This window comes from Leptidea sinapis, chromosome 2 (genome assembly GCF_905404315.1).
Source record: "Leptidea sinapis chromosome 2, ilLepSina1.1, whole genome shotgun sequence".
Lineage (NCBI taxonomy): Eukaryota > Metazoa > Arthropoda > Insecta > Lepidoptera > Pieridae > Leptidea > Leptidea sinapis.
Window position 1 is genome coordinate 16,802,842 of NC_066266.1, and position 26,729 is coordinate 16,829,570.

The 26,729-nt window shown below is 38.8% G+C and overlaps 1 protein-coding gene across 1 annotated transcript in view; it reads left to right on the top strand.

Annotated features, from left to right (window-relative positions):
• Positions 1–979: 979 nt before the first annotated feature.
• LOC126973159 (fibroin heavy chain-like) overlaps positions 980–26,729 on the top strand; it is a 79,531-nt gene continuing 53,781 nt past the window's right edge. The window contains exons 1-3 of the mRNA XM_050820367.1: positions 980–1,070; positions 9,374–9,454; positions 22,315–22,395. Coding sequence (XP_050676324.1) covers positions 980–1,070; positions 9,374–9,454; positions 22,315–22,395 — 253 coding nt within the window. The remainder of the gene's footprint in view (positions 1,071–9,373; positions 9,455–22,314; positions 22,396–26,729) is intronic.

The window sequence follows — 26,729 nt, forward strand, 5'->3', positions numbered from 1 at the left end:
GCGATTTTGACCCACTTTAAACGGCCAGATTTCGTTCAAATTTCGTAGATTTATCGAGGACCGATGACAGTACATTAATTTGATAAAATTATTCCAATTTTCAATTTGCAAAATAAGATTTTTGTTAATTTATATAATTTTTTCATCTTTCGTCTTTTAAATTTCAACCATTATTATCTTTTCAACCAAAGCGTGTTTTTTTTTAATATTTTTACTAAAGATGAAAACAAAGGTAACACATTTAATATATTCGTAGGTCTTAGATCTAAAAGGTATCAATTTGTTGTTGGTCTGTTGGTCTGTCTGTCAAGACTCAAGACCCTTTATCTCGGGAACGCGTGGTGTTATCGAGTTTTCGATTTATGACGAGTAATGAAAAAAAACAATATTTTTCAATTTAATTTTCTTTATTTGTGAATTTGGCTGATATACAGGTGTTGAATATATGAAAAAACATGAGCAGCCAAACTCTGCATAATAACAGCATGCAACATTAAAAAACCAATTATTTAACTATTACTGTTCATAATATTATCATCTAACGGCCGTTTTCAATAACCTATCTATCCTATAGTTTAACTTAGGGATACATTGCTGTCACCGTTAAATAATATAGTAGTTATAGTCCAATGCTATCTGTCAATAGGTTATTGAAATGTAAGTAAGCGTAAAAGGATAGATTTGTCTACCTCTAGTAAGTTAAACTAAGGATAGATAGGTAATTGAAAACGGCCGTAAAATGTCTAATGTTCATTATTATAATTATTATATGTCAAAAATCTAAATAAATGTCAAAAAACTAAATAGATGTAAAAAACAATATGTAAAACAGTTAAAAATTTTCCGTAAGGTAATCACTGATTGTATAGATTATAGAATGTCTTATCTATCAGAAACTTTAAATTTTTATGCCTCTTTCACTGAAATTAAACAATTGTATGATAAAATTTCAGCAGTTGTTGTATTCGTGTCAGGAGAGATGTCCCAAAATAAACTGGACATTATAAATGTGGTGAAGCTGCTGAATAGTCCACAGGAGAGTGGAGGTGACGACCGTGGTTCTACCGAGGGTAAGTTATCAGGGGGCCTACACCTAAAATGCATAGATTCTGCTTCGATATATCGTGACATTAGTCGTGTCGACATTTACGATAATCTCAACGACACCTTCTAGGCTGTCGTTGCTATTATCGTTTCAAGTTGTATAGATATATTTACCATACAATATACATACTTAATAAATATTATTAAAATAATAATATGTGATTTACTATTCAACAGGATTTTTTTACTACCAAATAATTTAAGTCATTTTATTGATCGTTGATGCGTAGAAAGTAATGCAAATGGCCGCCTGAGAAATAGGAAGTCGACGAGAAGGGTTGAGTTACTTTTTTAACATCTTATTATCCGCAAGTTTTGTATTATTTATTCAATTTTAATTGGTCATATTATATTCGTTACATAATTTTTGAATATTTACATTTTGTGTAAATGATGCAAATTGGTGGTGTAGAGTCTGGCATGGTCCTTACCGCCTAAACTATGTTTTGACTTTTGACACTTAACAGCGACATAGCACAGATAATATTTAGTTTTTCAAGGATTGCGCATAATTCATTCACTATAACGTCGTAAATAAATCAAATATTAGTCTATGGTTACGATGTTGTTACGATAAACGATATGTAATACGAACATTTGTTAGAGTACGGTGGGTGCGATATATTCGGGGTATTATTGTATTGTTCCGAATATTGTTCGATTTTGGGAGTAGACCTCCAGACTCATGTGGCGATAAAACGGCCAAGATGATCATTTTTCATGGAAGAAGAACACGAACCAAAAACAACACACACACGAGGAGAAGAGGAGACAAACGAACGTACCTTTATTTCCTTTTTTTTATGAAACTAGAGGACGAGATGAGCAGGACATTCAGCTGTTGGTATTTGATACGCCTTGCCCATTATAATGCAGTGTCGCCCAGGATTCTTGAAAAAGCCCCAGAAGTCAGAGCGCCTCTACAATTGCGTTCGTCACCTAGATACATCAGTTGTTAAGTCTCATTTGCCCAGTAATTTCACTAGCTACGGCGCCCTTCAGACTTCAGACAACTCCAGAGGAATCACTGGAGCGTTGCAGGCCTTTATGGCATAGGAGGACAAATGAGAAGAAATTTTGAGCACCTACATTTTGAATAGAGTTTTCAATGCATATGATGCGAAGAACTGTAAACATATTATGTGGAATCTTGCTCTCATTAGATACGATTAAAATACTACAGAAATACTTTTTTACTTATCATAATATGAAGTGTTTTTTTAAGCCCCGTGCCACGCAGTCACGCCGTGTAATTCGATCTATACACTTTAATAAGTAACTTTTTGAGATTCTCAAATATTTATTAAACCACATCTAAACAATTTCTTATATTTTAAAAGTTATATTACTATTACTAGCTGTCCGGCAAACGTTGTTTTGCCATATAAAGTATAATTCACGTGATAGTTTTATAAGTAATAAAATATTGCCTATATTATAGCCTGTACATCATTTTGTTCTATTGTCAATAGTTTTTGCAGCGCACGCAAAAATAGGTTTTCGATTTTACACCTTGTGTTACAAAATAGCAATTTTATTACGGATCCCTAATTTTGAAAAAAAAACATAGCCTATTGTAGCCTTCCTCGATAAATGGACTACCCAACACTGAAAGAATCATTCAAATCGGACCAGTAATACCAGAGATTAGCGCGTTCAAACAAACAAACAAACACTGCAGCTTTATAATATTAGTATAGATTAATACACAAATAAAATTTGAAAAACAAAATTTTATGAACGATGCGGGACTCGAACTCACGACCTCTGGCGTTCCGTGCCAGTGCTCTAACCAACTGCGCTAGCCGTTCCAGTGACCTATCGTCATAAAATCTTGTATGCTTCGTTAGACTCGCAGGCTGTGGCTTCATCTACAGATCTACTTTACAGTTGATAACCTGCTCAACCCCAATATTTGCATATTAGGAAATTGAGATGTCGCTCTTGTAAATATACAATTGTTTAGATTAGTTGGTTAGAGCAGTGGCTCGGAACGCCAGAGGTCGTGGGTTCGAGTTCCGCAACGTTCATAAAATTTTGTTTTTCAAATTTTATTTGTGTACTAAACCACATCGTTAATTTCTGTTTTGCCACTAAATATGTTACAAATAAGGTATTTGGCTGAATGTATACGTACCTTTGCCATGCGATAAAAAATGAGGTATAATAATTAAAAATGCGCGCCTAATTATGATATTTACTTCGTGATTTACTTGTGATTTTATTAATATTTTAAAATGAAATGAAAAAAAATATGAATCAGAGCAAATGATAGTACAGTAAACGCGTGTTCATATTGCGCGATTTTATTACCCAATATAATACGGACATTATCCCATATAACGCGGGGATTTCCCACATACATATTTCTGTACTGTGAAAATAATGATTTCTACGGTAATTCATAATTAGATTGAGTTGGCAACCATATTTTTTCATAATTTTCTTTAAAATGACGTACAACATAATAAAAAAACACATGGGCGCAATTTACATCAGAAAATTAATTATACTAAAATTAATTACAGTTAGTTGCGGCCAAATTTTTATAGGCAACCAATATATATGGTTAATATATTGCATACGCCCTAAACGTTCATTTAAAATTAGTTTAATCAAAAAAACACAATCAGACGTTGGGATTTTATGCTATTACTACTATTTCAGACTTATATCAAATCACTGCACGTTTCATACTAAAATTAATTTAAATTTTTACATAAGCAGTCCCGCCTCTTATTAAGTACTATTTACATCTTCTTTGATTTGTGTACAATATTTTGTACAGTGCAGCACTGTACAAAAAAAAATTTCATAAAACAATTACTCCCTATAAAACTGAATGAACCACATAAATGTAGATGTAGCGTTCAGGTAGATGCTCTTGGACGTCACGGGTTATCCTGCCGTCAAACATCTTTGTATCGTTTGGTGTCCGTGGGGCCCAGAAACGCGGTGAATGTACAAAATAGCTTCGCGCCTCAATTAGGCTACTGGAGACCCAAGCGCTGGTAGCTATTTCGGTCAACGGATCAGCCTAGCTATCCAGCGCGGAAATGCTGCCAGTATTCTTGGTACGCTTCCACGTAATGATAGTTTTAATGTTATGTAGTCATAGTATTGTAAATATACACTGAACATAAACATTTTGCTAGAGGAGTGGACATAATTATATGTTTCTCCAGCCTATTTTACCGGCAGATTCAAAAGTACTTAACCTTTTCCAATATTTAACTTGGCGTTTTGGTTTAAGTCTTACATACTGCTATTTATAAAAGTATTTTTTGTGAATACAGCGTTTGATGACAGCAATGAAAAGGAAATTAAATTAAAGAAGATAATGAGTCTGCTGCAAAATAATTTTGACGCAAATCTGGACCAAGGAAAGATGCCTTTCAACCCTGAAAGCGGAGCCAGGCTGCACCTGATCAGCAATCCTCAGGAGATACAGGAGTACAGAGCACACCTGAAGAAGAAAGGGTATATCAACACATTAATATATTTCTACCAGTTACGATAAATTTGCGTACGAGCGGCACACTGAAATGATCAGGTCTAAGAAAAACCAAATGCATGGTATAGCTAAATTGTATTTAATTGTTTTTGAATGAATGAATGAATGAATGAAAACTTTATTAATAGCAAACACAAACCACACAGAATAATAAAAGTAAAAAAGAACTTACAGAGGAAAAAAATTAAGAACTAATAACATAAAAATAATACAAATGACAAAAAAAAAACAAGTATATGTATAATATTATAGGAATTATCTTAATTTAAAAGTACTGTGTAGCAGTTATTGTTATTAAAAGGAGCTGACTCAGCGTCATGCTACGTTGGTATAATACCAACACAGCGCTGATTTTCAGCAGCCCCTTGGTCACCCATTGAGTAACTACTATTGTTAAATATTTTTTGTTTTATTAAAGGTTCCATTAACTTATTTACTTTTAAAAGTTGAAATTTGGTACTACTGTTCAGAAATTAGGTACATAAATATTAAAATAATTGCAGTTTTGCATACATATTAAAAATATTAGCAACAATACAAACTAAAAGTTCGATCCCATTATGTATTATTAATAGATATATCTAATAATGTCAGACTTATGCACACCATTTATGAGCATATACGTTATTAATTAAACAGTCATAAGAATAAGGTTTTTAACCTTTTTCCGGAAAGTTCCAACAGTCTTGAAGCTGCGAAACGGTGGTGGTATATCATTCCAGCACTTGGTGGCACTGTACCTAAAACTTCCTCTAAAAGAGGCGGAATGATGGAGTGGGACTGATAGGACATTGAAAGCGGACCTTGTCTCAAAATTTAACTGGCTGCGCTGACCTAGCCATTCCAATTTATTATATAAATATGTTGGTGTTTTTGTCATAATAATACCAAAAAGAAGCGTAGCTAAATGAAGTCGTCTACGAGCATCCATATTTAAAATATTTGCTTCTTTGAGGTATGGAGAAATGTGTTGTCGGGCCGGTATATCCCAGCAAAAACGAGCACATGCATTTTGTACTCTTTGTATTGAATTTCTTGTTCTACGAAGCAACCTCGGACCATACACTGTATCGGTATAGTTAAATTTGGATAAAACAAGAGCCTCACAAAGACGGATGCGTAGTTCTGTGGTTATAAATGGTCTAATTTGGTACAAAAATTTTAATCTATTAAAACTGTTGGAAATTACTTTATTTACATGCTTCTCAAATCTTAGGGATTCATCAATTATCAACCCAAGATTACGAGCTTCGTGTACGCGTTCGATATGCTTATCATTTATGACTAGATTACATTGTATTCATTAATTAATTCTAAGCCTTTACAATTGCCGAAGATCATAAATTTTGTTTCATCCGGGTTTAAAATCAATGAGTTTTTTTCAGACCACATGAATATTGCATGAAGATCAGCATTTATAATATCTATTGCCTGTTGGGCTTCGTGTGGCGGAAAAGAAAAATAAAGCTGTATATCATCAGCGTAAATCTGATATTTGCAGTGTTTTATGTTTTTAATTATGTCAGCAATGTATAGAATAAAGATAAGGGGCCCTAAAATAGAGCCCTGGGGAACTCCCCTCGTTATATTGGCACGTTCTGAAAAATTTGTGTTACCCATTGTGCTCATCTATCACTGAGACCGTCTGTGTTCTATTAGTGAGATAACTTTCAAACCACTTAATACTATTTTCACTAAAACCATAGTAGGCTAGCTTGGAAAGTAGGAGATTTATATTTAAAGTATCAAAAGCACGTGAGAAATCAAGAAGTATTAAGATTGTTACTTTTTTTTCCTCTTGCGCTTTTTTTTTTTCGAAATATTCTCCGTTCAACTTAATGCACTTTTCCATTCGTGCAAACCAATCATTACAAAAGTCATTCCGATACTGATAATAGCCTGAATCTACTGGTATGTCACTTGACAGTCATCTAATATAATAGTTCGCACAGCTGCGATGTTTTCAGGTGTGACCGCTGTTCTTGGTCGACCTGCAGAAGAAATAGTGCAGAGCGACACACGACCGCGTCGGAACTCGGCATATCAGCAGTATATTGTCGTTTGACTCGGTGCTTCATCATAAATCGAAATAAGTTCGCTGAGATGTTTATCTTGAAATAGGCCGCGACGAAAATTGTGATAAATTATGGCACGGAAATGTTCACGCGTGAGCTCAATTTCTGTTAACGACATTTCAACTTTAAACCAACATAGTTTTTGTTTTTGAACTTTTTTTTAATTGTATGAATGTCATTAAGATTTTAAGAGGCCAGTATTCAAATTCTTAAAAAGGTTTTATTATAACTCAATCCGAAATATTCTATTTCCGATAATTTCAGTTTGCCCCCGTATCAGATTATCTTTCAATCCATCTCGATGATTTTAACATAACTTTACTTAGAGATGGCGCTTGATTGTCTTCTACCGCATTTATCACAGGGAGTGGTCCGAAGAGCTGTTTAACATTTTTGCCGCCAAATTCCATTTTCGCACGACACCCTACAAACTTGGACACATCCTCAACATATACATGTTAGGCACGCCTTTACGTATTTGATGGAACTTTCTTAGAAGTTAAATAATTATAAAACAAACAACAATTACACAATGTGGCATGAGCTTTTTTTATGGAATAGGAGGACAAACGAGCGTACGGATCACCTGGTGTTAAGTGATCACCGCCGCCCACATTCTCTTGCAATACCAGAGGAATCACAAGAGCGTTGCCGGCCTTTAAGGATATGTGTACGCGCTTTTTTTGAAGGTACCCATGTCGTATCGTCCCGGAAACACTGCACAAGGAAGCTCATTCCACAGCTTTGTAGTACGTGGAAGAAAGCTCCTTGAAAACTGCACTGTGGAGGACCGCCACACATCCAGATGGTGGGGATGATATCCTAACTTGTGGCGTGTCGTGCGAAGGTGGATTCGGCGGCAAGAATCAGGTTAAACAGCTCTTCGGAACACTCCCCGTGATAAATTGCCCGTGCTTTTACTCGAACACAGCCAATACGAAATCTCGATTAAGAGAATACTTTTGACATGAGCATATTCCATCAACGCAAGTGTTGCCAGAAAGTATCATCAAGTATTTGCCACGCTGGTTCACCCTTCTCTTGCATATTATATAAGACTAAAGTTGCCGATTGCATTCGCAACTAAAGGATTTATCTCAATAAAATGTTTAATATAAGAATAATCTTGTCATAAATAGAGGCGTCTGCTAGTTCAATTATCATCGAGTTGTCATACTGATTGGTCAGTCATTCTGTTGGCATAGCGACATCTCATTCTGCACGGACGCACGTCAAGAAAGGAAAGATATTAGTAGGAAATGTGACGTCAAAGCATATCAACAGTGCTTAAAATATATTTTTTGATGTTATGTATATTATATAGGGTAATTTTGTGATTTTATTACAAATTAAGATTAATATTAATGTATCCTGGATATCCGATAAGTCCATTTTTTTTAAATGCTAGAAATTTAATCTAATTCCCCTTACCTAAAATAGCTGTTAGAGATAATGGTGTGGGTCTGGGAGCAAAATGAAACTAGTGGACAGAATTTGATTCTAAATCTTTCATAAATTTTATATTTATCATAGTAGTAAGCAAATATTCAGAAATCAATACGTCGACAACAATGGTGGAGATCATTAAGAGCGAATTTACACAGAGGCAAACAATTTGATATTTTTTTAAAGTGATTAATTAAACAAATTAAATTTGTAACAAAATTTATTAACGATGCGGATACTCGCGACCTATTGGGTTCCGTCCGAGCGCTCTTCTACCGAGCCAACCGTTGGAGTGACGTATCGTTCATAAATCTTGGTATGTTTTGTTCATCTACAGGATCTACTTTACAGTTGATAACCTGCTCAACCCTATATTTGGAAATTGACTTGCTCTTCCAAATCTAAACACACTTATACAGAGCTAATAAATTTTGAAACTCCTTACAGATAAACAATTACTACGTTTTCAATTTTTTATAACGATTCTTATCCCTCCAGAGTTAAGCTTGGCATCCCTGAGTACAGTAATGACGAGGAAACGTCTTTGAAAGATCGTCTTCAGTCGCTGCGAAGGAACGCTGTCTTCCGACTCGGGAGACGTAAGTTTCTTTATGTATTATTTGCTTATTTATAGAGCACCAACACAGGATAAAAATAAATGGTTAAAACAAATACCAAAGTCATAATACAATCAATCATAATGTGTCCAAACGGTAAACAGCTATAGCCTAAATGTACCGGTCCTAATTTACCTCCCTGAACTATTTCTCTTGCTAAACAACTAAACTACATCTCAGCATGTATTAATTTTAGCTGTATTTTAGTACCCACCTAACCTACTGTAATTTTTGTTTAGTAGTAGCTTTACTTAGAATAATCACAATATGGTATCAAATCTATTGTAAAGTTCTATTATTGAGTCCTTAAATTATAATAAATCACCAAAAACATATTGTATTCAAACAATCGCTAAGTTCCATTAAAATGCATTTAAATTTTACATTTTTACGCGTGATTTCACGAAAACGCTAGACGTCAATTTGTCACGTAAACAAATACGCTGATTTATATAAGAACAAAAGTAACCTAACTTTAAAATCAATGAACTACTAATAAACTATCAATTCCACAGATTTAAGAGAGCGTAATGATGACAGTATAAATGCGCTAAGAGATGGCTTGCCACAGTCTATTGAAAAGTCAATGAAAGGTAAATCAGCCACAATTTATTCAGACAATTCCAATGAGAAACCGCGAAAGAAACAAAAAGAAGTAAAAAAGAAAGGCCGCGAGTACAGTTCAAGTGAAAATAAAAGTAAGAAACTAAGGAAAAAAAATACTTATGATATGAAAGAAAATATAAGTGGAAAGAGAAACAAAGAATACAGAGACCGAAGTCAATCGAAATATACAAAAGCGGAGAAATGGAGTCGTGAGGATATAAAGAAGGAGAAATTCAGCGTGAAGAAGAATAAAGATACAGATCGTTATTCAGAAGAAATTAGACGCAAAAAATCAAAGAAAATTTTACGTGATGAGACAATGGAGAACAAGAAATATGTTGAGAAGAAGGTCGAGATTAAGCGTGTGGAACCCAAGAAAAACTATTTCAAACCAGTCGTTAATAATTGGGAGAAACCCAAGATTAAGCATTATAATGAAAGGCCTGGGGGAAGAAGTGGTAACGAACTCTGGAATGTTAGGACCTCTATTCCGTTCATTGGGAAGAGAGGCATTTACGAAAATGAACGTGGTAATTAATAAATTGCTTAACACAAACATTATCTTTCTTATCGACATCGCACTACACGACTCAAAATTATCCTTATCACCTGTTCGTCCACAATGCGACTTTCAATGAAACTTCTTCCTCGCAAAACAAAACAGTAGAATGAATTTCGAATAAAACGCGAATACTTCGAAAAGCGAGAAAAGTCGGCTCGTTATAATTATGTTGGAGGAAAGGTAAATTTTTTTAAAGTATTATTACACATTTATATGATGAATATGGATTTTTTTATGAAAATAAGGGACAAGACGAGCAGAGCGTTCAGCTGATGGTAATTGATACGCCCTGCCCATTACAATGCAGTGCCGCTCAGGATTCTTAAAAACCTAAAAATTCTGAGCAGCACAACAATTGCGATCGTCACCTTGAGAGATAAGATGTTAAGTCTCATTTGCCCAGTAATTTCACTAGATACGGCGCCCTTCGGAGCGAAACACAATAATGCTTGCACATTACTGTTTCACGGCAGAAATAGGCGCCGTTGCAGTACCCATAATCTAGCCAGCATCCTGTGCAAAGGAACCTCCCACTGGTGTGAATATGTTTATTTGAAATCTTTCTCAATCCTTCGTTTTCAACAAAAATTACTCCACCTCAACCTCGGCGTTGTCCGGTTAGTCACAAGATTTGTTCTGCCGGCTTTTTCAGCGCGACTCCTTTCTGGGCCTTTAGACACAGAGGATTCCTCCATTCAAATAAAACCGATATATTTTTGATTCAACGTCACACATATACAATATTGTCGCGTAGCAACGCTTCGATGTATATGACGAGAGTTGTTAAACGTCATATCGTGCAGCAACGTACATGACGAGAGTTGTCAAACTTCAACACACTGATAATTTCAACAACTCCGTCCGTAATACTCGTAGCTTTAGCGGAAACCCGGTAACCCCGGGTTCGATACACCTATCAGTGTATGGAATTTTTTGGGTTTTGTAAAGTTAATGGAAATTTCTAGTAAGTTCAGGATCAAATCGAACAGAAAAAAAGGGATGGAAAATGTGTAAGCAGGATAAAAGTAGTTAAAAGAATTTTCTAGTACAATTTAAACTTAAAGATGGAATGGGAGAATCATTTTGAAAATAGAACAGATCCGGGGGTATATAAGCCGTACTAAGCGTGGCCTACGGCAGTTCTAGTTCTGACTCGAAAGTGTTAAGGAAGAAGAAGAAGAAAAGAAGAAATAGTGAAAAGTGGAAGTGTTCCAAGAAGAAGAAGATAGAAGACTTAGTGTTCGGTGCAGTGTGACGCGTTGAAGGTACCGCCGCCCACAAGAGGAAAAGCGGCAGACCGGCGAAGTGCAAGTTCAGAAAAAGTGAACGCAAATAAAGACTCGTTCCTATAAACGGAGTATTATTTCCAATCCCTGACCCACTCTCGTGACAATATATAAAAACCTTAAAAGTCCTGGCTGACCTGGGATTAGAGCTTAGAACGTGTATTCAAGGAAGGAGACTCTGGATGGCCACAATCTCTTGAGAAAGAGTAATTTACTCATAGCTGCAACGTATAATAACTTATTTGCAGTTCTATACTGGTATTCTCCGAACCTTGTCGTCCTGCCACGTAACAAAATCAAAGTGTTTCCAGGACTATGAGACAAACTGTGTACCGTATGAAAAGCGCGATCTTAGCCGCGCGCCGTAGATACAGCATCTAGACAATTTTCCGCACCCTGACACAGATTGATAATCATTTACGATCGCCTAAGGATCGGGACCGCCTGGAGAGCCGTGGCGTCTAAGAAATTTCCTACGAGTGTGACAAAAGCTACTTTAGAGAAACGGGACGCAACATAAAGACTAGCCCCAAAGAGCACATCCACAGTGTACGCAAAATTGATAGCAACACCTCGGTGGTGGCAGAGCATGCCCTCACCTCCTACACCTCACATAATATAATTAGGTTCACTAAGATGGTAAAATATTGGCCTGCGATAAGAACTTTATGTCTCGCAGGCTTTTGGTAGACATTCAAATCAACCGGTGTCCTAATTTTAATAGAGACAAGGGAAGGTCTGTGCCACATACTCGGAAACCCGTGTTATTAACACAATGTATGTTCATAGGCACATAAGTGAATTTGTTTGAGGCTGTCATAACCATAATGTTAACACCAGGAACGGGCATAAATTTAAAGTGCCTACTACTCGGCTAAATCGAGTTACTAAGTCTTTTGTGGGGGCGATGTATATGCTTTTAAGATCCCAGAAAATGTTAACGATATAAACAAATGTATTACGTTATTCAAAAGAATTGTTAAAAAACGTTTGTGTGGTAAAGGTTAGTATAACATAAATGACTTTCTTAATGATACCACAGATTGGGAATTGAGTGACCGCCCTCAGGCTATTAAATAATAAGTTAAATTGTACAATATTACTATGTTAACATATTTTTTAGATGAAAAAAAAGCCCGCTGAGTTTGTTGCGCCCGTTCTTCTCAGGTCTAAGGCATTCATTTTGGAATGGGTGTTAGTTTTTGACTTTCAATAAGTGATGTCACATCCTATTTTGAATAAAAATATTTGAATTTGAATGTTATGATCACATAGTGGACATTGTCAGTAGATTTTGTGCACCCGTGAACACCAACACCTTCTGAGAGCTGCTGGTACTCCTGTGCTTAACAGGGTCCACCAGATCCTCCAGAAGCTATACAATTTGGTCATCCTCGAGGGCAAAACGCCGAAAGCATGGCATAGAAGTATAGGTGTTCTGCTCTTATAAAAGGGCGATAACATGCTTGTGAAGAACTTTAGGCCCATATCACTTCTGAGCACTTTATATAAGCTGTTTCCTATGGTTGTCATGAATTGTATCGGGCGCAGGTTCGACGACTTCCAAACAAGCCGGATTCCGAAAAGGCTTTATAACATACATACGCTGCGACATGTTAAACAGAAAACGGAGGAGTATAGCCAGCCACTATGCTTTGCGTTCATGGACTATGAGGCAGCCTTTGATTCGATTGAGACCTGGGTGGTGCTTCAGTCTCTCCAGAGACTCCCAAGGAGTACGTCTCAAAATGAACATGGACAAGACGAATATCATGTTCATGTCGCACCTACTCTCGTATTAATTGAAACTGTACTCTCAAAATTGTTGACGAGTACGTCTACCTTGGACAATTAATCCAGTTAGGCAGGTCCGCGAAAGAGGTCTCTCATCGAATCCAACTCGGAGGGGCAGCGTTCGGGAACTTCCATAAAATGTTCTTGTCCCAAATACCACAGTGTCTGAAGGTGTAGGTTTTCAACCAGTGTGTGTTGCCAGTGATGACTTACGGTTCGCAGACGTGGTCGCTAACTATGGGCCCTATGAGAAAGCTCATGGTGGCTCCGAGGGCAATGGAGAGAGCAATGCTCGGAGTTTCCCTGTGAGGGCCGTAGGAGATTCAGAGTCACCGACATAGCCCAAATGATTGCGAAATTGAAGTGGCAGTGGGCAGGGCACATAGCTCGACAGACAGATGGCTGTTGGCGCGGTAAAGTCCTCGAATGGCAACCACGTTCCTACCGAAAGACGCAGAGTTGGTAGGCCCCCACAAGATGGACCAACGATCTGGTCAAGATCGTCGAAATACGTTGGAAGAGGGCAGGTAGTTTTTTTCACATTCAAAAAGTGATGTCACATCCTATTTTGAATAAAAATATTTGTATTTGAATTTATTCGTACTAGAACTACGGCTATTTGGACCTAGCCGTGAAGTGTTCATAAATGAAATAATAGTTTCTTTTAATAATACACCGACTGTGAACACATTTAAACAAATATTTAAATTGTAAACGATATCGTAATGACGTCATTCATTCTACTTTATTTATCATTATCAAATATTTTAACAATATAAAATAAAATAATACTTTATAAAAGTATTAAATATTACATTTTTAACTGTTCAAATGATATAGACTTTTGTTCTCTCAAAAAAATTATATCTGTTGTCAGTAGTTTGCATTTATAATTAACTAGCTGACCCAGCAAACGTTGTATTGCCATATAAAATAATTAGAAAAACAATAAAATTTTATGGGTATAAAAATATGTATATGACGACCGATTCTCAGACCTACCAAATATATCGTACATAAAATTTATCGATTTTTTTTTTTCATATAAGAGGGGGTAAACGGGCAAGAGGCTCACGGGATGGGGAGAGGTGAGGTGGACCGCCAATGGACATCCGCAACATCAGGTGTGTCAAGAAATGCGTTGCCGGCCTTTAAGGTGGGAGTGTGCTTATTTCTTGAAGATCCCTAAGTTGTATCTGTTCGGGAAAACCGCAGCCAGGTAATTATTGATTCCTAAAGTGGCTGTGCGAGGCAAGTAATTTCTAACGAAATGCGCGGTTGTGGAATGCCAGACGTCTACGTAGTGTGGTACTTTTTAGTGGTGAACGCACACACTTGTGTCTTTTTGGGGTAGAATTGGACGAAATTTTGTCGGCCCCATTCCGAGACTTTGCATAGCATAGTCTCGATTTCAGACACAAGTTTGTTCCGGTTCTCGTCGACGCTATCCCGGGACATGTTGGCACGGCCGATGTATGAAGCATACCTTGTGCTGTCGTCTGCATAGCAATGAATACTGCTGATTTGCAGCATATCATTGATATGCAGAAGAAACAGTGTAGGGGATAGCATGCAGCCTTGCGGGACACCAGCGTTTATGGGGTTTAAGTCGAAGCATGCACCGTTGATAACAACCTTGATGCTCCGATCTGCCAAAAAGCTAGCGACCCATTTGCACAACTTCTCGGGAAGCCCATAGGACGGCAGTTTCGCTATAAGCGCTAAAGCGCTAAGGCATAAATGCCACACTCAATCGAAGGCCTTCGCTATGTCCAACCTTACCGCCAATGCCTCTCCCCCTTCAAATCAAACGCTTGCGCCCATTTATGGGTGAGGTATGCAAGAAGATCACCAGCTGAGCGACCCTTACCTCGGCGCGGCCTCCGGATACCCCACTCACCGGATGAAACACAGCGGCATAGCCGCTATTTCACGCCGGTTTCGAGTGGGGGAGTGGTATTTCTCCGGGCGTGCCGGCCCAATTCGGTTGTGTCCGTGAGGACCCAAAATGGCACTACCACTCTTAAATTATTGTTCTATATTTGATTGCCATCTTGCAACCCTACAGCGGTTTTGTAGATGGAAAAGAATACTATAAAAATCGTGATTCCAAAAATATTTCTAGATCGTAGAATTGCGAAAATTTGAAGTTGTATGTATTTTTCAATGCTGAATCATAATAAAGTAAAAAATAAATAATTTATCTAAAAATTAAAAAAAATTGGGGTGGACTACTCTTAACATTTAGGAGGATAAAAAATAGATGTTGTTTGATTCTCAGACCTACCCAATATGCACTCAAAATTACATGAGAATGGGTCAAGCCGTTTAGGAGTTTAACTACAAAAACCGCGACACGAGAATTTTATATATTTGATTATGTATTATAACAAAGCACAAAACTTCATCAGCTACAATAGATACAGACCCCCATAATATATCGATGGAAAGGTCTTCGTGAGAAAAGATTAAAATTGTTTTTATTGAGTTTGTGATACTAGGTGATCAGGATCAAAAGCTATTCAAACATTTCCCAAGGACTTAAAATGAGGTTTGTTCATCCGAACGTGCCAACAATGGCTATTTGAACAAATTGGTTTGTAACACCAGAGGAATCACAGGAGTGTTGCCGGCCTTTAAGAAAGGTGTAGGTACGAGTTTTTTTGAAGGTACCTACCCATTTCGTATCGGAAACACCGCACAAGGAAGCTCCATCCAAAGCTTTGTCGTGGAATAAAGATCCTTGAAAACCGCACTGTGAAGAAACGGCACACATTCCGATCGTGAGGATGATATTCTAACTTATGGCGTGTCGTGCGAAGGTGGAATTCGGCGGCAGGAACACTCCCCGTGATAAACGTGGTAGAAGACACACAATGAAGCGACGTCCAGTGAGCTCTGGGTAGTGGGTCCCCGTCAATTCGAGCAGCTCTGCGCTGCATGCGGTCAAATGGTTCGAGAGACAATGTGGGCCGGCTTGAAGTATTGCCTAGTATTCTAATATATGTTTGGAAAAAGTAGAGCTCGTGAGAAGAACTTACACGAAACTCATTGCTGAGTCCAATATATGAACCATGTTTAAATATATCAAAAATCACAAGAAGTAATAAATAATAAACTGTATAAACATAAATTATCGTATATTGGATGCATCAACCTTTAGAGCTTGAATTCATTGTTTGTGTAATGATGCTTCGTGAACATGATGGTCGTGATTACTGTCATAATTAGTAATTGCATCCAACAAAGACGTACATACAGGACGTATTTCGAGTCCTCTTTTCCTTATCTTTTATCTCAATGACAGCAAAATTAGGTTGCTATTATATTTGGTGGATATTGGAGCAGACGGTACTCGCGTGTATAATTGATTCTTCTTTCATTGCATGTTACCCGGCGGAAACTGTATAGTGTTGTTTGACACGATTGTTCGATATTCACTCACTTTTTGAACGTCAAAAACTACCACCCACTCTAAATAGACTGCCTCAGACCTGAGGAGAATGGGCGCAAGAAACTCAGCGGGCCTATTTTTATATAAAAATATGGATTACTGTGATTGTACTACAATAAACAATTATAATTAAAAAGCATCAGAGTGTTCGCTTCATTCCCAAACTTTCTTGTTACTTCTTCTCATTAAAGCTGAACCTTTTCCTAAGTGGTGGTAAATGTAAAAGAATACATTTGACATTGACAAACATTGAAAAAATGACATATTTCAAGTGTAATAATATTTACCTATCAAATAAAATAGATTAGATTTGATATCAGTAATATACTTTTTTTTCACAAGAATATCGCCTTTACTTAAAACCATCCTTTCATAGGTACATCTTTTCGAATGACTGCACATATTATAGGTTATCACGGGCTACTATCCCCAACTCGACGACTATGGCGCGCGTATCTTACGTGGTGAGGTGGACGGCTAATCTTGCCATCCTAGCTCCTCAAGGTAGTTAATCAAACCTCTGATGTCACCCATGACCTCGGGGAGAGTCCTCGGTGACCCCAGGTGTTTGTTGTGTCTCGCCATTCTAATAACAGGTGCATTCGAGAATGTCCTATATAATCTCATGAGATCTTCTTTTATGAAAATCGAAGAATGGTGCACACAACATAAGCTAACCGCTAATCCATCAAAGACTGAGCTAATACTTTTCACTAACAAACGCAATTTTGGCAACCTTTCATTACCTAAGTTGTTCAATACCGAGATAAGCCTTACTAAAGAAGTTAAATACCTGGACAGTAAGCTGCTTTGGAATAAACACATAGACCACAAGCTGGAAAAACCATGTATAATATTTTGGCAGTGTACAACCTGGGGTCTTGCTCCAAAGATATGTAAATGGCTATATACAGCAGTTATTAGACCAATTATCACCTACGGAGCAATAGCTTGGTGGCCCAGGACAGAGCTAACAACCGTACAAACCAAGCGATCCCAACGGCTGGCCTGCACAGCCATAACTGGTTGTATGCGCACTACGCCAACGTCTGCCCTAGAAACCATTCTAGGGCTCACACCGCTTGACATACATATCCAACATGAGGCGACAATGTCGGTTCTCCGCCTGAAGCTGATGGGTGTATGCAAGAATGATGACTGCCTCACAGGAAACCTCTGGAACAGAGTAAGGAAGAATTTCCCACTCTGTGAGGCACCCTGTGATAGAATACCCAAAACACACATCTTTCAAAAGAATTACCGTATTCAACTGTTCGAAGTGGGAGCAGACCAGTCAGGTGTAAATGAACTCAGAATTTACACAGACGGTTCCAAAATGGCAGCCGGAACTGGAGCTGGCATCTTCTCAGAGGAACTGAATATACACACCTCTATACCCTTAGGCATACACAGCTCCATATTCCAATGCGAATGCATAGCCATCAAGGAAGCTGCAGACGCGATACTAAGAAGGAAAATACACGGATATTATATCCGTATTCTATCCGATAGTATGGCAGTACTGACTGCGCTGGGGAGCAACACCTATAACTCAGCGCTGATATACGAGTGTCACCGATCCTTAGAACGAGCTACCTCTAACAACTGGGTAACTCTGCAATGGATCAAAGGACACAGCTGTTCGTCCAGGAAGTCTGCGAACACCCCAGGAGTGTTCTGAACATGCCACCGATCGCCTTGGTGTCCCTCCACACTTCAGGCAGCAGGATGCCGCACCTAATGCGGATTGGGACTTCCCACATGTTCTTTACAGTTAGGCTATCTCCATTTGGTAGTGTAATTTCTGGGACGGCTGCCTTTAGCCACTCAAGTGTGTTGAGATTGGAGCACCACAGTTTCAGCCAGAAAAGCAGGCCAGCAGGAGAAAGAATCTCCTCACTTATAGCAGCCAGCATAGCAGCCATCAGCTTGTCTTCAAGTTGGTTCTGTATAAACTGGACTACATTTGTTGTGACGAATGTTATTGCTACAACTGGGTCAGTTTTCGCGGCGTTGGCATATGTAGTAGGTTTTGGCCGATTCAATAGTTTTGCCCTCTTAGGGTCGCCCCTTGGAGAGTTAGTATCATCCAGACGAGAACGTTTGGCCGGTACAGAGGGTTGGGCTACGGCACTGACTTTGTTGGAAGGAGGCCCTCGGTTGTTGGTTGTTGGGACCTTCCTGGAATCAATTCGGGTTTGGTTCCCCGGTATTTCTGAATCACGAGAGGTGCTGGGTTGAGGTTCTGTTGTTGAGGAGGCCATCGGGACTTTAGCGTTTCTAGCTTCGGCCTTGCGAAGGTGGGCTGCTATGCGCCTCTGTCTCCTGTTGGGACGATGGTGACTCATAGGTGCCGATTGCGTTTGACTTTCCCTTTTACAGGGCTTGTCCTGCTTTCGGCCCTTGTAGGACACGAGGGTCCAACCAGCCTCTGACTGCTTGGGCAGGCACCACTTGCGCAGTGTCTGTGCCCATAGACGGTTGGGCCTTTAATGGCTATTTCGCCAGTATGTTCCGGGTGCCAGTAGCTGTTGAAAACTCTCCGGATGTGTTAGTATTCTTGGTAGATTTCTCCACCAAGGAACCTTTTGGTTTCCCTCCAGGTCCCATTTTAAGGGGTTTGTTGGATCTGTTGTTCTCCATGTTAAAACCGGGTTAGATTTCGTTCCCCCCGTTCCCCACCCTCCACGGAGCCCGCACCTGGGGATGGTTAACTTAACCATCAGGGCTACGAAGGAAATATAGGTTTAGCTGGTTGGCGTCTTGCGCGACATCGGGAGCTCGAGATGGATGGCTGGTAGATCGATCCAATCCACCAGGTCCTCCACCCATTCTTACCCCGTCAGCATGGCCGAGCACCTTCCCCTTATGGGGACCAACCTTACCTCGCCTGTGACCCCGCCAAGGCTGGTGACCATTACCCACGTGACGGCTACTCACGGGGCTACCGTTTAGCTTGAAATCAGGGCCAAAGAGAGCGTATTACGTTACAGGGGTATCTAAACCCCGACCCCTGTCCCGCTCAGCTCCCCAGGATTCCGACATCCCCGCGTACGGCGATCAACTGCGCAGGCCAAAACGCAGTTGGATGCTATAAAATCTTGCGGTTGGCACCCACTAACCGCCGGAAGAGTCGAGCAGATATTAGCCATTAGCCAGCAAAATCGAGCAGAATAACTAATCAATCACTGGACCAATTTTACCAGGGCGCACCGGGGAGGTAGGTGTCGCTCCATTCAGAACGCCTCAAAGAGGTTTCTTTGTGGATTCACTCCTCCGCCCACATGTGGAGGTTTCTGCTGAGCGTCCCGACTGCACATATTATGATGATGGAACTATACACTATACCTTATTACATAATATGTCTAACGGCTGTTCCCAATATTCAGTCTATCTCATACTTGAGATAAATCAATCCGAAATATTCTATTTCCGATAATTTCACTGTGCCCCCGTATCAGATTATCTTTCAATCCATCTCGATGATTTTAACATAACTTTACTTAGAGATGGCGCTTGATTGTCTTCTACCGCATTTATCACAGGGAGTGTTCCGAAGAGCTGTTTAACATTTTTACCGCCAAATTCCATTTTCGCACGACACCCTACAAACTTGGACACATCCTCAACATATACATGTTAGGCACGCCTTTACGTATTTGATGGAACTTTCTTAGAAGTTAAATAATTATAAAACAAACAACAATTACACACTGTGGCATGAGCTTTTTTTTATGGAATAGGAGGAATACGGGTCACCTGGTGTTAAGTGATCACCGCCGCCCACATTCTCTGGCAATACCAGAGGAATCACAAGAGCGTTGCCGGCCTTTAAGGATATGTGTACGCGCTTTTTTTGAAGGTACCCATGTCGTATCGTCCCGGAAACACCGCACAAGGAAGCTCATTCCACAGCTTTGTAGTACGTGGAAGAAAGCTCCTTGAAAACTGCACTGTGGAGGACCGCCACACATCCAGATGGTGGGGATGATATCCTAACTTGTGGCGTGTCGTGCGAAGGTGGATTCGGCGGCAAGAATCAGGTTAAACAGCTCTTCGGAACACTCCCCGTGATAAATTGCTCTCCCCGTGCTTTTACTCGAACACAGCCAATACGATCTCGATTAAGAGAATACTTTTGACATGAGCATATTCCATCAACGCAAGTGTTGCCAGAAAGTACCATCAAGTATTTGCCACGCTGGTTCACCCTTCTCTTGCATATTATATAAGACTAAAGTTGCCGATTGCATTCGCAACTAAAGGATTTATCTCAATAAAATGTTTAATATAAGAATAATCTTGTCATAAATAGAGGCGTCTGCTAGTTCAATTATCATTGAGTTGTCATACTGATTGGTCAGTAATTCTGTTGGCATAGCGACATCTCATTCTGCACGGACGCACGTCAAGAAAGGAAAGATATTAGTAGGAAATGTGACGTCAAAGCATATCAACAGTGCTTAAAATATATTTTTTGATGTTATGTATATTATATAGGGTAATTTTGTGATTTTATTACAAATTAAGATTAATATTAATGTATCCTGGATATCCGATAAGTCAATTTTTTTTAAATGCTAGAAATTTAATCTAATTCCCCTTACCTAAAATAGCTGTTAGAGATAATGATGTGGGTCTGGGAGCAAAATGAAACTAGTGGACAGAATTTGATTCTAAATCTTTCATAAATTTTATATTTATCATAGTAGTAAGCAAATATTCAGAAATCAATACCTCGACAACAATGGTGGAGATCATTAAGAGCGAATTTACACAGAGGCAAACAATTTGCTATTTTTTTAAAGTGATTAATTAAACAAATTAAATTTGTAACAAAATTTATTAACGATGCGGATACCCGCGACCTATTAGGTTCCGTCCGAGCGCTCTTCTACCGAGCCAACCGTTGGAGTGACGTATCGTTCATAAATCTTGGTATGTTTTGTTCATCTACAGGATCTACTTTACAGTTGATAACCTGCTCAACCCTATATTTGGAAATTGACTTGCTCTTCCAAATCTAAACACACTTATACAGAGCTAATAAATTTTGAAACTCCTTACAGATAAACAATTACTACGTTTTCAATTTTTTATAACGATTCTTATCCCTCCAGAGTTAAGCTTGGCATCCCTGAGTACAGTAATGACAAGGAAACGTCTTTGAAAGATCGTCTTCAGTCGCTGCGAAGGAACGCTGTCTTCCGACTCGGGAGACGTAAGTTTCTTTATGTATTATTTGCATATTAATAGAGCACCAACACAGGATAAAAATAAATGGTTAAAACAAATACCAAAGTCATAATACAATCAATCATAATGTGTCCAAACGGTAAACAGCTATAGCCTAAATGTACCGGTCCTAATTTACCTCCCTGAACTATTTCTCTTGCTAAACAACTAAACTACATCTCAGCATGTATTAATTTTAGCTGTATTTTAGTACCCACCTAACCTACTGTAATTTTTGTTTAGTAGTAGCTTTACTTAGAATAATCACAATATGGTATCAAATCTATTGTAAAGTTCTATTATTGAGTCCTTAAATTATAATAAATCACCAAAAACATATTGTATTCAAACAATCGCTAAGTTCCATTAAAATGCATTTAAATTTTACATTTTTACGCGTGATTTCACGAAAACGCTAGACGTCAATTTGTCACGTAAACAAATACGCTGATTTATATAAGAACAAAAGTAACCTAACTTTAAAATCAATGAACTACTAATAAACTATCAATTCCACAGATTTAAGAGAGCGTAATGATGACAGTATAAATGCGCTAAGAGATGGCTTGCCACAGTCTATTGAAAAGTCAATGAAAGGTAAATCAGCCACAATTTATTCAGACAATTCCAATGAGAAACCGCGAAAGAAACAAAAAGAAGTAAAAAAGAAAGGCCGCGAGTACAGTTCAAGTGAAAATAAAAGTAAGAAACTAAGGAAAAAAAATACTTATGATATGAAAGAAAATATAAGTGGAAAGAGAAACAAAGAATACAGAGACCGAAGTCAATCGAAATATACAAAAGCGGAGAAATGGAGTCGTGAGGATATAAAGAAGGAGAAATTCAGCGTGAAGAAGAATAAAGATACAGATCGTTATTCAGAAGAAATTAGACGCAAAAAATCAAAGAAAATTTTACGTGATGAGACAATGGAGAACAAGAAATATGTTGAGAAGAAGGTCGAGATTAAGCGTGTGGAACCCAAGAAAAACTATTTCAAACCAGTCGTTAATAATTGGGAGAAACCCAAGATTAAGCATTATAATGAAAGGCCTGGGGGAAGAAGTGGTAACGAACTCTGGAATGTTAGGACCTCTATTCCGTTCATTGGGAAGAGAGGCATTTACGAAAATGAACGTGGTAATTAATAAATTGCTTAACACAAACATTATCTTTCTTATCGACATCGCACTACACGACTCAAAATTATCCTTATCACCTGTTCGTCCACAATGCGACTTTCAATGAAACTTCTTCCTCGCAAAACAAAACAGTAGAATGAATTTCGAATAAAACGCGAATACTTCGAAAAGCGAGAAAAGTCGGCTCGTTATAATTATGTTGGAGGAAAGGTAAATTTTTTTAAAGTATTATTACACATTTATATGATGAATATGGATTTTTTTATGAAAATAAGGGACAAGACGAGCAGAGCGTTCAGCTGATGGTAATTGATACGCCCTGCCCATTACAATGCAGTGCCGCTCAGGATTCTTAAAAACCTAAAAATTCTGAGCAGCACAACAATTGCGATCGTCACCTTGAGAGATAAGATGTTAAGTCTCATTTGCCCAGTAATTTCACTAGATACGGCGCCCTTCGGAGCAAAACACAATAATGCTTGCACATTACTGTTTCACGGCAGAAATAGGCGCCGTTGCAGTACCCATAATCTAGCCAGCATCCTGTGCAAAGGAACCTCCCACTGGTGTGAATATGTTTATTTGAAATCTTTCTCAATCCTTCGTTTTCAACAAAAATTACTCCACCTCAACCTCGGCGTTGTCCGGTTAGTCACAAGATTTGTTCTGCCGGCTTTTTCAGCGCGACTCCTTTCTGGGCCTTTAGACACAGAGGATTCCTCCATTCAAATAAAACCGATATATTTTTGATTCAACGTCACACATATACAATATTGTCGCGTAGCAACGCTTCGATGTATATGACGAGAGTTGTTAAACGTCATATCGTGCAGCAACGTACATGACGAGAGTTGTCAAACTTCAACACACTGATAATTTCAACAACTCCGTCCGTAATACTCGTAGCTTTAGCGGAAACCCGGTAACCCCGGGTTCGATACACCTATCAGTGTATGGAATTTTTTGGGTTTTGTAAAGTTAATGGAAATTTCTAGTAAGTTCAGGATCAAATCGAACAGAAAAAAAGGGATGGAAAATGTGTAAGCAGGATAAAAGTAGTTAAAAGAATTTTCTAGTACAATTTAAACTTAAAGATGGAATGGGAGAATCATTTTGAAAATAGAACAGATCCGGGGGTATATAAGCCGTACTAAGCGTGGCCTACGGCAGTTCTAGTTCTGACTCGAAAGTGTTAAGGAAGAAGAAGAAGAAAAGAAGAAATAGTGAAAAGTGGAAGTGTTCCAAGAAGAAGAAGATAGAAGACTTAGTGTTCGGTGCAGTGTGACGCGTTGAAGGTACCGCCGCCCACAAGAGGAAAAGCGGCAGACCGGCGAAGTGCAAGTTCAGAAAAAGTGAACGCAAATAAAGACTCGTTCCTATAAACGGAGTATTATTTCCAATCCCTGACCCACTCTCGTGACAATATATAAAAACCTTAAAAGTCCTGGCTGACCTGGGATTAGAGCTTAGAACGTGTATTCAAGGAAGGAGACTCTGGATGGCCACAATCTCTTGAGAAAGAGTAATTTACTCATAGCTGCAACGTATAATAACTTATTTGCAGTTCTATACTGGTATTCTCCGAACCTTGTCGTCCTGCCACGTAACAAAATCAAAGTGTTTCCAGGACTATGAGACAAACTGTGTACCGTATGAAAAGCGCGATCTTAGCCGCGTGCCGTAGATACAGCATCTAGACAATTTTCCACACCCTGACGCAGATTGATAATCATTTACGATCGCCTAAGGATCGGGACCGCCTGGAGAGCCGTGGCGTCTAAGAAATTTCCTACGAGTGTGACAAAAGCTACTTTAGAGAAACGGGACGCAACATAAAGACTAGCCCCAAAGAGCACATCCACAGTGTACGCAAAATTGATAGCAACACCTCGGTGGTGGCAGAGCATGCCCTCACCTCCTACACCTCACATAATATAATTAGGTTCACTAAGATGGTAAAATATTGGCCTGCGATAAGAACTTTATGTCTCGCAGGCTTTTGGTAGACATTCAAATCAACCGGTGTCCTAATTTTAATAGAGACAAGGGAAGGTCTGTGCCACATACTCGGAAACCCGTGTTATTAACACAATGTATGTTCATAGGCACATAAGTGAATTTGTTTGAGGCTGTCATAACCATAATGTTAACACCAGGAACGGGCATAAATTTAAAGTGCCTACTACTCGGCTAAATCGAGTTACTAAGTCTTTTGTGGGGGCGATGTATATGCTTTTAAGATCCCAGAAAATGTTAACGATATAAACAAATGTATTACGTTATTCAAAAGAATTGTTAAAAAACGTTTGTGTGGTAAAGGTTAGTATAACATAAATGACTTTCTTAATGATACCACAGATTGGGAATTGAGTGACCGCCCTCAGGCTATTAAATAATAAGTTAAATTGTACAATATTACTATGTTAACATATTTTTTAGATGAAAAAAAAGCCCGCTGAGTTTGTTGCGCCCGTTCTTCTCAGGTCTAAGGCATTCATTTTGGAATGGGTGTTAGTTTTTGACTTTCAATAAGTGATGTCACATCCTATTTTGAATAAAAATATTTGAATTTGAATGTTATGATCACATAGTGGACATTGTCAGTAGATTTTGTGCACCCGTGAACACCAACACCTTCTGAGAGCTGCTGGTACTCCTGTGCTTAACAGGGTCCACCAGATCCTCCAGAAGCTATACAATTTGGTCATCCTCGAGGGCAAAACGCCGAAAGCATGGCATAGAAGTATAGGTGTTCTGCTCTTATAAAAGGGCGATAACATGCTTGTGAAGAACTTTAGGCCCATATCACTTCTGAGCACTTTATATAAGCTGTTTCCTATGGTTGTCATGAATTGTATCGGGCGCAGGTTCGACGACTTCCAAACAAGCCGGATTCCGAAAAGGCTTTATAACATACATACGCTGCGACATGTTAAACAGAAAACGGAGGAGTATAGCCAGCCACTATGCTTTGCGTTCATGGACTATGAGGCAGCCTTTGATTCGATTGAGACCTGGGTGGTGCTTCAGTCTCTCCAGAGACTCCCAAGGAGTACGTCTCAAAATGAACATGGACAAGACGAATATCATGTTCATGTCGCACCTACTCTCGTATTAATTGAAACTGTACTCTCAAAATTGTTGACGAGTACGTCTACCTTGGACAATTAATCCAGTTAGGCAGGTCCGCGAAAGAGGTCTCTCATCGAATCCAACTCGGAGGGGCAGCGTTCGGGAACTTCCATAAAATGTTCTTGTCCCAAATACCACAGTGTCTGAAGGTGTAGGTTTTCAACCAGTGTGTGTTGCCAGTGATGACTTACGGTTCGCAGACGTGGTCGCTAACTATGGGCCCTATGAGAAAGCTCATGGTGGCTCCGAGGGCAATGGAGAGAGCAATGCTCGGAGTTTCCCTGTGAGGGCCGTAGGAGATTCAGAGTCACCGACATAGCCCAAATGATTGCGAAATTGAAGTGGCAGTGGGCAGGGCACATAGCTCGACAGACAGATGGCTGTTGGCGCGGTAAAGTCCTCGAATGGCAACCACGTTCCTACCGAAAGACGCAGAGTTGGTAGGCCCCCCACAAGATGGACCAACGATCTGGTCAAGATCGCCGAAATACGTTGGAAGAGGGCAGGTAGTTTTTTTCACATTCAAAAAGTGATGTCACATCCTATTTTGAATAAAAATATTTGTATTTGAATTTATTCGTACTAGAACTACGGCTATTTGGACCTAGCCGTGAAGTGTTCATAAATGAAATAATAGTTTCTTTTAATAATACACCGACTGTGAACACATTTAAACAAATATTTAAATTGTAAACGATATCGTAATGACGTCATTCATTCTACTTTATTTATCATTATCAAATATTTTAACAATATAAAATA